The sequence below is a fragment of the Zosterops lateralis genome (genome assembly GCF_965231275.1).
Source record: "Zosterops lateralis genome assembly, chromosome: Z".
Taxonomy (NCBI): Eukaryota; Metazoa; Chordata; class Aves; order Passeriformes; family Zosteropidae; genus Zosterops; species Zosterops lateralis.
The window spans coordinates 6,828,758-6,842,461 of NC_139800.1; the positions used below are offsets into that span (position 1 = coordinate 6,828,758).

The 13,704-nt window shown below is 41.3% G+C and overlaps 1 protein-coding gene across 2 annotated transcripts in view; it reads right to left on the reverse strand.

Annotated features, from left to right (window-relative positions):
* The window catches only part of TBCA (tubulin folding cofactor A), a 27,165-nt gene extending 19,190 nt beyond the window's left edge, over nucleotides 1-7,975 (reverse strand). Inside the window, exon 1 of one of the 2 annotated variants that reach the window (XM_083883026.1) lies at nucleotides 7,856-7,975. In XM_083883026.1, the coding sequence (XP_083739152.1) occupies nucleotides 7,856-7,908 (53 nt within the window). In that variant the 5' untranslated portion in view covers nucleotides 7,909-7,975. Of the gene's footprint in view, nucleotides 1-7,550; nucleotides 7,801-7,855 lie in introns of those variants that run through there. The other variant, XM_083883027.1, reaches the window with a different exon arrangement.
* Nucleotides 7,976-13,704: the final 5,729 nt, after the last annotated feature.

Consider the following 13,704-nt stretch of genomic DNA (forward strand, 5'->3'; position numbering starts at 1 on the left):
TGGGTCAGATGTTAAAAACCACAAGATCTGTAAAGAAGTTTAATTTTTAATATATTTTGTTACAGTCTATAGATACCAATTTGCTTTCTTGCAAGTGCTAGCAGTTCCATAAACTATCATGAAGTAAACAAAGAGCTTTTGATTTGAGGCACATGGCAAATAATTATGGTATCATCTAGTGACTAAGCTTTTGTTTTCCCCCCTTAAAAATACATCTATGAACCAAAAATTCTCAAGTCCTTCCTTTCCTTTCTAACACCAAATGTTTAAGAAGCAAAAACTGACAAACAACTGCATAGAGTAAGTATTAGCTTATCCTCATTCTTCAAGTCTCCATTGTTATTAGCTCTTTTCAGCCATACATAAATGTTCAACTGAAGTGAAGGCTCCCACATACTTGACTGAAATCTACTGACAACAAACTTACTTTTCTTAGTTATTTTTCATGGACCCTGGAGAAGAGGTCCATACCCCCAGAAACAACAGATGAAAATAACCCAAACAGAGTAAGAGTATTTTATTAGAAGCTCCCAGTCTTTCACAATGGAAAAGTAGAAATGTAAGATACTGTTTTCCTACACCTTGCCTCTATTGCCAGTCAGTAGTTAACTGTAGTAGGGAAAGAATACAAAGAAACAAATAAAATTACATTCCTGGTGGTATACCTGCCTCTAGAAATCAAGTTAAAGACATTTTATCACTGAAGAACAAAACTAAACCATAAATGTTTTTACAGACAAGAGGTCAGCTCCTAGCTATGGCTGCTGCCCTTTTAAAATTCTTCACACATTTGGCTTTCACATCACTTAACAATAATTTCACATTTTGTTTTCTCTGTAAGAAAAACAGCTTGTTATTTTAAAGCTGGAGAGTAAACCCAGAAGAGCCCAAAGGTAGAAGGAGAAAAAAAGTCCTTTCCAGGTCATTATGATTGACTTCCTTATCCATTTCCTTTACTCACTCTCTCTCCCCCACTTCAGCTCCCTAACCTGAAGAGCAAAGTAACACCAGATGGTTTGAGACAGTAAAAAAGCTGACCAAGAAAAGGTGAACAGAAGTCTTCCCCTCCCTGGCTCCAGCACACACCTCTGCCAGCACAAATGTTCAACTGGTCTCTCCATACCAAAACTGCAGGAAATTAAGACAATGAACAAAACAAAACAAAAACCCAACAAAGAAAACAACAACAATCACTCCCACCAAAAAATAAACAACAAAACCAAAACAAACAAGCCTCAAACAAATCAAATCCCAAACAAACAACAACATGACAGTTTTTCTCATGTGTTAAGCAAATTGACTGAGCTCAGCAAAAGGTTTGATTAGCATCAGAAACCAGAGAACCAGAGAAGGGGAGAGGGAAATGAGATCTCCGTATTTAGAATCACTTTGATTTCTCAAGGGACTTCACCCCAAGTCTGCAGAGCTGCAAGTGCTGCTCTAACTTCTGTCTGCTGCAGAAAGAGCCCCAAATGGCCCTTGTTTCTCACCCCACAAAGGCACCCACGTTCTTACTGCAGTCCCTACACATCAATACTCTCATCTCCTGTAGCAGCATCATTAGCAGTAGGAAGCAGATCTACCTCTCTGATCATAGGAAGGGCAGCTTTTCTGAAGTTTGACAGATAATTATGCACAATGGGGGTTTTCTACATGCAATATGAAATTAAGATCCTCTATTCAAAAATTCTACCTTCTTCTACAGTCACAGACAGGAACTACTAATGGATGCCTAGAATGAAAGTGGTAAAATGGTACAAGGACAGAACAAGCAGGTGCTACTACTCCTAATGTTCTCCCAACATCCAACAGTTGGGGACAATTCAGGTTCTACATAAGCCAGAACGGCACCTGTGTGCTCGAACCACCAAATGTAGACTCCTCTGCAGTATTACAAAAATGGACACAATAAACACTCTCCTGGCTGGACTGAGCAAGCAGAGCTCTGAGGATGATGAGGGGGAACTGCTCAGTTTTGCTGTTGAGCAATTTCACTATTGAAAGGCCACACATCCCTTCAGAACTAATGTTACCATTAACCATTGTACATGCTGATATGCCATGGACTCGGCCTAAGAGCACAGAGTGACAGTATTTACTGACTAAATAAAGAGGTATGATAATGCCTGTGCCTAGTTCAAACTTAGAAATCCATAACAGTGTAGCTGTACAAGGTACAGCTTTTTTTCCTCATAGTATAATAAATTTCTTATAGTTAGTATTAGTATTACTACTAATAGTATTTAATAATAGTAATTTTCCTTATACTACAATATATTAACACTTTGCATAATTGTAAGACAAGTAATTCAGCAGCTGCAGTAACACTTGCAAGAAGGTAATCACTACCTGCAGAGCTTAAAAGACAAGGTCCCTAACCTGCAAATTTTACTTTACAGACGCTCTTGGGTTCACTAAGGTTGCATAAGGATGGAAATTTTACAGACTGAAGGGCCCAAGAGAAAATGCCAAGGAAGGATGAAGAAATACAGTCCCTGATCCAGGTATGCAAACCGCCATGTCTTCACTTTCTGATTTAGACAGGATGCCAAACTTATGAACTTATTTTCTTCTTCAAGCAACAAAACCATCACCAAAGATAAATTTTCTCTTTTAAGACTCAAGATGTAACAATACACAAGTATATGTATAATTTTTGGCCCCTTCTGCATATAATGGCTTACAGAACTGTTAGATTTACCATGACATTTCAGGGTAACACTGCAAGCTTGGGTTTTCTCAAGGATTACTACTGTAAAAAAAGAGGAAAATCAAGATATATGATTTTTTAAGTCAGAAAATTATTTCAAGTTTAAAATTACTTGTAAAGTTAAAAAAAAAAATTGTATCATCTGTGTTACAAGAGGCCTCTCTGAATCTTCAGTTTCACTTGTTCTTGCCTCTACTGAAAGTTGTAAATGCTGGAGCCCAAGAACTTCAGTTTTTAGAGAAGAAATGAAGCCTCTGATGTGGAAACAATTTGGCTTGCCAAAGATCTTCATTTTCCCTTTATAATCCAGGCATCATCTTCCCTCAAGACTTTTTGTTCTGGAGAAAAAAACAAATCTACTACAAGATTTGAATCTAGAAGAATCTACTTCCTCCCCTCTAGGCCCCTCCCAGCTGGGAGTAACTAAGTGCTACAATAATGAGAAAAATTAAATAGAATTGCAATCATGTTATGTGCATAGGCAATTCACAATGCATCAGAAAGACTTACTACAACTGAAAGATAAAACAGTGGACCTCATGGTCCTGAATGACATTTCCCCCTATATGATACATATAATTCAATAATACTTAAAGTCAAGCCAGGCTGGATAATGGTTGTTAGCACAGCTGTAATTCATCTCCTGCATATAAAGCACTACGATAAATTTAATACCATTTTTCTACATTTCCACATTCTAATCCAACATTCTAATTCACAGAAAATCCACATTCTAATTCAACAGAAAATAATTATTTGTACCTGTTTAATCCACGTAGGTGAGTATTTGGGTCCATGCCATGAAGAAAAGTAAAGACAAAAGCACCACACATATATTACAAAGTCACCAATCTGGTACTACCAAGCAACTGGAAATACTGTACCTCCAAACTTCTGAAAGATTGCTTAAATAACTGAAGGTTAAAATTCACCATTTTGGACATATTCTCAGCCAAATGAAAATTTTTAAAAAGGGAAAAAAATGCTTTCCTCCTTAATATTGTATCACTAACAACACTTATGGTCATAAAACTGCCTTTTTTTTTTTTTTTTTTTTTTTTTTTTGTTTGTTTGTTTGTTGGTTTTTTTTTTTTTTTTTTTTTAATTTGCCAGTTAAAATGATAACATAAAGAGATTATTATAGTCAGCAGTGACATGCAAAAGATAGTTTTGCCTCAGGGGGCAGAAGATAATGGTAAACACAAAAAACCTGAGCTGCCAGATTTTTTTTAAAGACCTAATGGGATGGAAGAAGGAACGAGAGAGACAATCTTTTACAGACCTGATCATTACTAATTAAAATTCGTGAAATATTTCTCAAAAGGAACTACTTAGGTCTGTTTTAAAGGTATAATAACAAGTGGAATCAAACCCATTAAAAAAACCCAACCAAACAAACTAACACACTATGCAATTTCCAAAACAACAACTGTGCTCTTGTCACAGTTTAAGATATGTATGGGTACTGTTTGTTACTGTGAAGTTAAAAGAAAACTTGTATTGAAAAGAATCAGAGAAATAGGAAACCCTTTGAAAGAAAGAAGGTTTGCTTCTAGACTTTCCAACTAATTATCCTGGTTGGTGACCCTGCATGTCACAGATGTCACCCCAGAGAACTTGTAAATGCAGGTGCACTCTTTCCTCAGACCACATAAACTGGGTTTTTATGTGGGAAAGAGACTGTTAGTAAGCTTTGAAGATTTTAAGCAGTCTTCAAACTCAGGGCCAACTCAAGACTTTGTGTATCCAATCCTGATGCCAGGAGCACCACAAAAGGTATTTAATAGGTATCTAAGCAGCTCTGGACCCAAGTTACCACACCAGACTAACACTGAACCCAAATTTACCACTCCAGGACTGAGCTGGTGACAACCCTGGGCAACAGATGCACAATCTGCACTCTGAAAAGGGTTATTTAACCCTCCAGAGTGAGTGGCTTTGGGATCAGCTCGTACCCAACAGAGCACTCTGTATATGCACACCCCTGAATGCCTGAGCTCTCAGTTGTGTACTGCACACACATTAAATCACTTTATCATGCTGACTCAGTATTGCTGAGCAGCTCTGCAGATCATTCTTCAATACCCAAATAATATAAGCTATCCTTGCCCTTCCCATTTACCGAGTATAATGGAATAGTCTTCTAATTGTAACAAGAATAAAGAAGAGAGACCTGAGTTTCTTATCAGTATATTGGTGCCCCAAATCTCAGTGAGGGTCTGTGGCTAATGGGCAACACACAAGAAATCAACCACACTCCATATGGTGGACAGGAGATGGAGAAAATTTCTGACTCACACCAGAAACAGCAAATTTCTTAAGTAACCAAGAACACAGATTAGTTTTGTGCTTGAATTGGCAATAATACGGTGAACAAGCAAAAGGAGTCTGCATTCTTCATAATTCTCTTGCACAAAATATATCCTGAACTCACCAGTAAAATAATTCAATTTAAGAGAATGTTCACATTCATATTTAAAATCAGACCAACAATTTTGTGTAATTTGCAGAACTTCCTGTGCTTGGAGAGAGGGGGAGAATCAGTGTAAATTGCTTTGCAGTATGATGCTATTTCACAAAGAGAAAAAATAGTATCAACACCAGAGCAGCAGGCAAAAGAACAATCTTGCGAAGATCCCACAGTTTTAGAATGGTAAATTTAAAAAAAAAAAAAAAAAAAAGGAATTGCTTCACAAAAAAATCAATACACTTTCCCCATAGGTTCATGATGTAAAATTCTATAATCAAGGCTTGTAGATTTGTAATTATGGTATGTCAGCCACATTTAAACAAGCATGTTAAAAGATTGTTAAAGTTAAACTAACACAATTGCAATGTGAATTGTCTTAGTCTCATTCTAATCTACTCGTGTCACTTCCACTTAATCAGATGGAAACTATGGGCAAATGTCAGTGCTATTTTCAGGCAACCCGACTTACTTTGTTTGCAGTGGTTTTTAAAATTATTTCCAATCTGAAATGCAAATGAGGTATTTCAGAAGGTTCTTTTTTCCCCTCAAGTCAATTCTCTCACTATCCAGTGGGTAGCTGTTTAGATTTACTGAGAGTAAAACTATTTTGAAGTGATTAAATGAAAAGCATTGCTTGCCAGGACATAAGACACAAATACAGAAAACATTACTACCCATGCTCACCAAATCTACTTCTTTTAAATTACAAACTGTTGAAAGTATAAAATCACCAAGAGCCTGGTTATCAGATTTGCCAAAAAAGCAAAAGACCTCCTATTTCTAGTTTTAATTTATTTCACTGATACACAGCAATGTAAGAAATGTGCAGCAAGTATATTACCTACAACCTAAAATACAGTCTCTTGACAGAAAAGTTTATGACTTACAGCTTTAAAAAAAATCAAAAGCTGCTTAATTCTTGGTGTGGAAAAAAGTGACAAGTTAGGTAACTAATGAAAAAAAAAATGCTACAAACAGATGATTAACACAAGTCAAATTAAATGTCTTAAAAGCTCTCTATATCTTAACCTATCTTTATATCTATATCTTGACCTCTACCTTTATATATATATATATATATATATATATCTTTAAAGCCTGAGCACTGAACATGCTTGGAAATCAATATTACATGCTACATTCAATGTACTTTTCTAAACTGAAAACAATAACAAAAAAAAAAAAAAAAAATCTAATGAAAATTAACTGAAGTGCCAAGTCAATCACTTTATAGAATGCTAAATAAGCCTCTATGCCAAGTCCCCTCATGCACCAGGAAAAATAACACCCATGGAGCTGCTCCAGTTTAAAATAAGAGGACAATGTTGATGTTCCCAAGCTGGCACAAGCATGCCCACTGTACCAGAATGTATAACCAGGCTGGTGTTTGGGGAAGGAAGGGTGGAATGGGACAGAGCTAGACCGTTCTTGTATCTGTGTGCAGCTGTCACAGAGCTGGGAGCTGCTGCTGTATCGTGTCCCCACAGGGAGCTGAGATAACACCCCCTGTTCCCCCTTTTTTTCTTTTTAAAGTTACTTTCACTTAGGGAACGCCTGCTGCTGCAGGGCAACCACAGATATTGCAGAACAAAGCTTGTTGCTACTGCATAACACACTCAAGCCAAGTTTACTTGCTTATTCACGTGGGCATTCTCCAAAAGCAAACCTGAATCCTGCTGACTGCGTTTGTACTGTTCACCCAAACGTTTTCATCCTTTCTTTGTACCAGCTCTGAAATGCCAACAGTTGTGTGTTTTGCTCCCATGTTTAGAGAAGTGCCTTTAGTTAACACCAGCAGTGACAATTTTTCCAGTCTTCAAAGTCCGACCTTTCAAAGTGAATCAGGTATGAGAAAATGTGCAGCTCCCTTTGACAGGAATTTGCGAAGTCATAACGTCAAGCTGATTGTATGAAACTGCACTATTTAACACCCTCATCCAGCACACACATTAATTCTTGTCTCCGCCTGAGTCAGCACAGTCTTTGTAGCCTTAACAAACCCCACCATGACCATGACTCTTTAAACCGTGTCTAAACTACAAGTGAGAGTGATCCTGAAAAACTACCACTCTTTCCAAACAAGGAAAAAGAAGGCTCTGGTGAGCAATCCACCAGGACCACCCAGGGAGGCGGTGGAGTCCCCATTCCTGGCAGAGTTTTAGGAATGATGGAGTGCTATGCTCTAGTTAACAAGGTGGTGGTGTTTGGCCACAGGCTGGACTCGATGACCTCAGAGGTCCTTTTCAACCTAATTGCTTCTGTGATGCCACTGGTTCTGCAACTTCTGAACCAGAAATACTCAACAGCAGCTTTGGTTATTTAAAAAAACCCCAAAAACACAACAACAACAAACCATCTGAGGCTTCATACCTGGGCAAGGCATGAGGCGAGATCAGCGAGGGGGCTGGGTGACCACCCTCCACTCCCAGGGGCAGTACCGAAAGGAAACGACACCCGAATTTAGCCGTGTCCCGGAGCCCCGGGGCCGGTTCCCGAGGGCGGCAGCGAGGGCCGGGAGCCCGGGCCGGGGCCGCTCTCCGGCACAGCCCGCCCGCCCCGCGCGGGCCCGCTCTCGGTACGGCCCTGCCCCGTGCCCGGCACGGCCGGTCCTGCAGGGATCCCCGCTGCAGCCCCTCGGCCCGGCCGTGCCCCGCCGTGCCCCGGCCGCCACTCACCGCCTCACGACGCCGGTCTTGATCTTGATCTGCCGGAGGCGCGGGTCGGCCATGGCGGCGGGCGCCGTGACTGCGCAGCTCCGCGCCGCGCATGCGCCGAGCCGCCAGTCCGGGCGGAACCACCGCAGAGGGCGGGGGCCCCGCGCTTCCCCCCCCGCCCTGGCGCAGTGGAGGTGGCCGGGCGGCGGGGCGGTGCCGGGGCCGTGAGGGGCCGGGAGGGGTTGTTCCCTCACCGGGAGGAATGTGGGAATGTTCTACCGCCGCTCCGGCCGGTACCGGGATGTTGTTGGGCTGCAGGGTGACCGGCACCACCCGCTCCCCACCCTTGCTAATGGGGTCCGCATGATTAACGCCATTTCACAGGGCAAGCAGCCATTCTCTGGTGCCGTGTGTGTGCGCTCTGCCCTCATTATCAGGCCCAGAGCCTTGTGCATCAGGAAGACAAACCGATTCCTTTTCCCCATTCCACTGGTCTCAAGGTTCCTCGGCACCAGGCCGGTTACCCCACTCCTTGCCCGCCTGCATGTCCCAAAACCGGCAGCCCAGTGCTGTGGATGACCCTATTGCAGCACTGGAAGCTGCAGCCCCACAGTAATATGTGTGTGTGCCTGCAGCTCCAGGGCAGTGTGTGTGTGCCTGCAGCCCCAGAGCAGTGTGTGTGTGCCTGCAGCCCCAGGGCAGTGTGTGTGTGCCTGCAGCCCCAGAGCAGTGTGTGTGTGCCTGCAGCCCCAGGGCAGTGTGTGTGTGCCTGCAGCCCCAGAGCAGTGTGTGTGTGCCTGCAGCCCCAGGGCAGTGTGTGTGTGCCTGCAGCCCCAGGGCAGTGTGTGTGTGCCTGCAGCCCCAGAGCAGTGTGTGTGTGCCTGCAGCCCCAGGGCAGTGTGTGTGTGCCTGCAGCCCCACGGCAGTGTGTGCCTGCAGCCCCACGGCAGTGTGTGCCTGCAGCCCCAGGGCAGTGTGTGCCTGCCTGAGAAGTCTCTCTAATCCCACATTTCACAGGTTCTGAGGAGAAACTCAGACCAGAGCTGTCACTGGTCAGTGAGACCTGGGACATCCCAATGGCCAGGGACACCTCTGCCTTCATCTGCTTCCTCTGAGGTTGAGGGGAGTGGCCTTTGTTCTTTTATATGATTTTCAAGTAAAGGTTATGATTGTTATATTGTAAACAGTGTGCTGTGATCCAACTCAGTCTGCAGAGGATCCATGTGAACAGAAATTATAAATTAAATTGTATTATAAGTTGTGTACTTTACTTCTTAGAGATTGCACTACATTGATTTGACAAGAGACCACTGAGGAGACCCCATAAATGCCTATAAGTGTCTAAAAGGAGGATGTCAAGAGGATGGATGCAGGCTCCTTTCTGTGTTGCTGAGCAGTGGAACAAGAGGCAATGGGCAGACACTGATGCACAGGAAATTCCACCTGAACATGAGGAAGAACTTCTTTAGTATGTGAGTGACTAAGCCCTGGAACAGACGGACCAGAGAGAGGGTGTGGAGTCTCCCTTAGTGGGGATACTCAAGAATTGTCAGGACACAATCCTGTGCCCTGTGGTCTGGGATGACCCTCTTGAGCAGGGAGGTTGGACTACATGACCCACTGTGTCCCTTCCAACCTGACCCATTCTGTGTGTAATTCTGTTCATAGAAAGCCGGTGTTATTATCATAATAAATTCTGTGCTATACTAATAATTAAATCCTCCTAAGGAAAATAAAGCTTTAATTATTGTATAATGGTTAAACTAACTGTTAAACACTATAACTTAGTGTTGTCACAGTTCAGCCAAGGATCTCTAAAAGAACCTGTCTGTCCCTTAGTGTCTGATGTTTGGTAAAAGCTACAAAGAGGCAAGATTAGCACTGGCAGCTGAGTCCTGTAGTTAAAATCGACTGCTGGTTCAAGGGCTATTTTCCTTTATGGCTGTATTTAGTAGAGGCTAATCACTTAAGGGTATTCATTCACCCCCCTCCAGGGTCTGTGTTTGAAAGAATTTCCCATGAATGAGTATTTAAATCAACAAGAAAGAAAAAATAATAGCTTCAATGAACAAATAAAGGCATGTACATTTTCAGTGAAGTGCAGTTCAGGAAGGTGTGCAGAGGGTTTCTTTCCCCTCACATGCTTTTGTCCTGTGTTAGTGGCTTGCTCTGACCTTTGGCATTGCCAATGACCGATATCTCTTGGGAAAAGCTGGCTGCAAGGAAGGAAGTCGTGTTGCTTCTGGTGGCATGACAGTTGCAGGTCGTTAGCCAGCAGCTGTGGCAAAGTGGCTGGCACCACCAGGCCCCTCTCAGACATGGTATAAGCAAGGCCAAGACTGCTCAAGTCCACAGAGTTGTGTTTTATCTGCAGAGGAGGATGAAAATGACCCCTCTAACAGAGCCCAGCAATCCTTCCCAGGAGACCTGGAACACACAGCCCTTGCTTAGCAGGTTGTTGCTGAAGGGAGATGCAGGTCTCAAAATCAACACCAGCTTCATGCCATGAACAACTATGACCTGGAGGCAAGTTCACAGATGTATTATGTATTTGATACACAAATCTGACATCAGCCATGCAGGAGGAGGAGGAAGGAGGGCAGCATTTTGGCAGAGGCAAAGGAAAATGCAGCCCTTTACTTTGCCAGAAACTCAAATCTTACTATGCTGCTCTTTAGAAAGCTGTATCAAGTCATGCTGGGGCTGAAGCTGTTCTCTAAAAAATTCTAAGGCAAACCAATTAACCTACATACTCTTTGAAAATACAGAAGTCTGCAAGTAAAGCTGAATTGCCGTCATACACCTACAATTAAGTTGTTTTCAAGAATAATCTTCAATGTAATGTCTGTATTCGACAAAATTGTTCAATTAAATAAGAAGGCCAACAACAAGTAACAGTACAAAAATAAAAATTGCCTAGAAGCAGGAGTACTAGGAAAATAACCCATGTTTCCAAGTGCTAAAAATGTTTTATTTCTACCCCTGAAGCATGAACTTCCATTACTGACCATGCTTAAGCTCATCTAATGAATTTTAGAAGTAGAATGCAATTCACTAAGGTAGTTTACTTAACTAAATAAATGAAAATATTCCAAATCTGTGTTCATATTTAAGCTTATATGATGAAAATGTGAAAAGGGTGTTGCTGGTGGATCATGGAGCATCTTGCAAAATGTGTCAGAAAGCATGATGTACTTTGTCATTAATATATGTGTGTATTAATAATTGAAAATTATTAATTAACACTTAAAACCCCAGTAATTTTATTTCTAAGGGTATGGATATCTGGATATCCAGGGAAGTATGTATAATGTTTTCCAGAACAGACACCCCTTTTAAAATAAAGGTGTTTGTGGGGAGTTTGTTTTCCAGAACTCCTTTGAAACAATTTCTAGCTTAGTCAATAGTAGATACCTTTCCATGCAAATTAATGATGTTACACTGGAGCTGAATACAATCCTTTATGAAGACTGTGAATCCTGTTGTACCTTTTGCATGGTGCAGGAACTGTCAATTCTTCAATGATTTTTGGCAGCATTCTGCTTGTGTTGCATCTGGTTGAAGGTTTTTCATAAGATCTATTAGCCCTAGTCATTATGAGAGCACTGTTGCATAGAGGCAGGTGCCTAAACATAATTTGCTGATGCTGTAGCTATTGCTGACATACAGAGCAACTCATTCCATACGTGGGACCCTTAAACAAATCTTTACCTATTCCCCTGTATTGCACCTTCCCAGCAGCTCACATGTAAAGCTGCACTTGCTGTGACTATTTCTTCCTCTTATCTGACCAGTGTCACCTGGTCGTACCAGCTTTCCTCTGGCTCCACATAAGCAGTAGTTTCAAGGCAGTTTGTTACATGTTTTGTACAAATTTACTTTAGTGGAAGTAATCATTACTGCCAATTCACTTTTCCTTCTGTCTGAAAAAAAGTCCATCTAGATTTTGTTTATTTCTTGTGGATAAGAGCACGTATAGTAATTACTGCTCATTCCCATTTCATGGAAGCATCTAGTCAGCCTGATGAGCTCAAATGTCTGCACACATAAACAATTATATAGCATATGTTTAATTTGGAGTGTGCACAGTGTGCCTAATATACTTGCAAGCAAGCACACCAGGGTGCAAAGCACTGCCTACAACTCATAACTTCTCTGTGAAAGACCAGCTTAAGAAGTTAAGGCCATACATATGCCACACTGTAAGAAAAGGGCAGACACACTCAAAAGCATTGCAGTGTGCCACAGGTCCCCTTTATAATAAGAGTTCCCAATTAATATGTTTCTCAATTAAACACTACTCAAAAGAAATTGTCTGCTTGTAAGGTGTGCAAATATACTGAATCTTGTTAATTCTACATTCTAATCATATCCCTGTCTCCCTTTTAAATTTGTTTGCTTGGCTGTAATAATGGACTGTCTGCAGTGAAGCTATTTTGTGTTATACCAGTGGTTCAGCTTTAGAGCCAATATATTTGTCACCTGGTACAGTTAAAATTTAAGACATTATACCACCTGTGCTGCTGAGGTCAGAGCAAACCTTGCAGAGGGAAGTGCAGCCACTAGGGTTTAGTCCACTAAGCCCCAGTGGCAGTTTCCATCATCTTGTCTATCCACTGACAGTTGGTTTGGACAGCTTGAAAAACCCATGACCAAATGCATGTGTGCTTCAGCTGAGGACTGAGACTACTGTTTTAATAAGTTAATGCTCAATGAACTATTATACTATTTTGTTTACCCATCAAAACCGTGTGTGCAGTCTGACTATAATTTCATTTTCATTTATGATCACACAAAATGTGGAAATTATTTAGCCTTCAAATTTTATCTTTTTTTTTTTGTAGGAAAATGAAATGTCATTCAGTCTCCCCAAAGGAGACTACAAAATGAGATCAGATTTTCAGTAAAAGTTATTCGTGTTTGCTTAATTTTTGATATATGTTAACTAGATAAAATTAGCCTCTGTACAAATGCCAGCACAGAGCTAGGCACCATCTAAGTGCACAAGAATTAATTTCCTTGGCTGTCAGCATACGAGATAGTATTGGTATTCCTTGTAGTGCAAACACCTTGATCCACTTTCTTACCAGGTGATTATTCCTGGTCAAAACTGTCCTCCACAAATATCCCCCCAAAACACTTAGAGAGTTGTTCAACACCACAGATATAGGTAAGTAGCACAGGTATGGAATTAGACAAGAATAAGATGGATTGCTGTTGCACAGTTTGTAAGATACTTATTAAATATGGTGATTCAAGTGAGAGCTGTGTTTTTTTACAGGAGAGGCTCAGTTACATAGGGAAGCCAAGTAAATGAGAAAGGAGACACCAGGCAGAAGCTGAAGAGGGTCAGGGGCCAAGTCCTTTCTCATTTCTGCCTTTGTACCTTTTACAAACAGCACTGGGTTGGATTCTGGTTTCGACTATGCTTCTGTGAAAAGGAAGTAGCCCACTGGGAAGTGTTGGTATAAAATCAGATGGAAACCTACTCATTTTCAGCAAAGTTATAGTGACAGTACAATTTACCCTAGGCAGAGAAGGCAGCAATGGTGATTCCTCAAATATGACACTGCTGGAGAGCGTAGGTTACAAAACAGCCCTTTTCCTACAGTTTTCAGGGTTAAACTGTGCCCATAGCAAACGCTTAGCTGCAACTCAAACCTTTTCTAGCTAACTTGAGGCTTTTTAAAAAGCAGTTTTTCTTAGCTCAGACCAACCATTAGGTGAAGAACTGGAAGTAGTGAGAGAAAAAGGGATTTATGTGTGTGCATCAAAAGGAGAATATATCCTTTTGCGAGTTATTTCCATGGGTCCCCTACGTACAAATGAAGAGATATGTGATATAGCAATTCATTGTTCTGACATACATT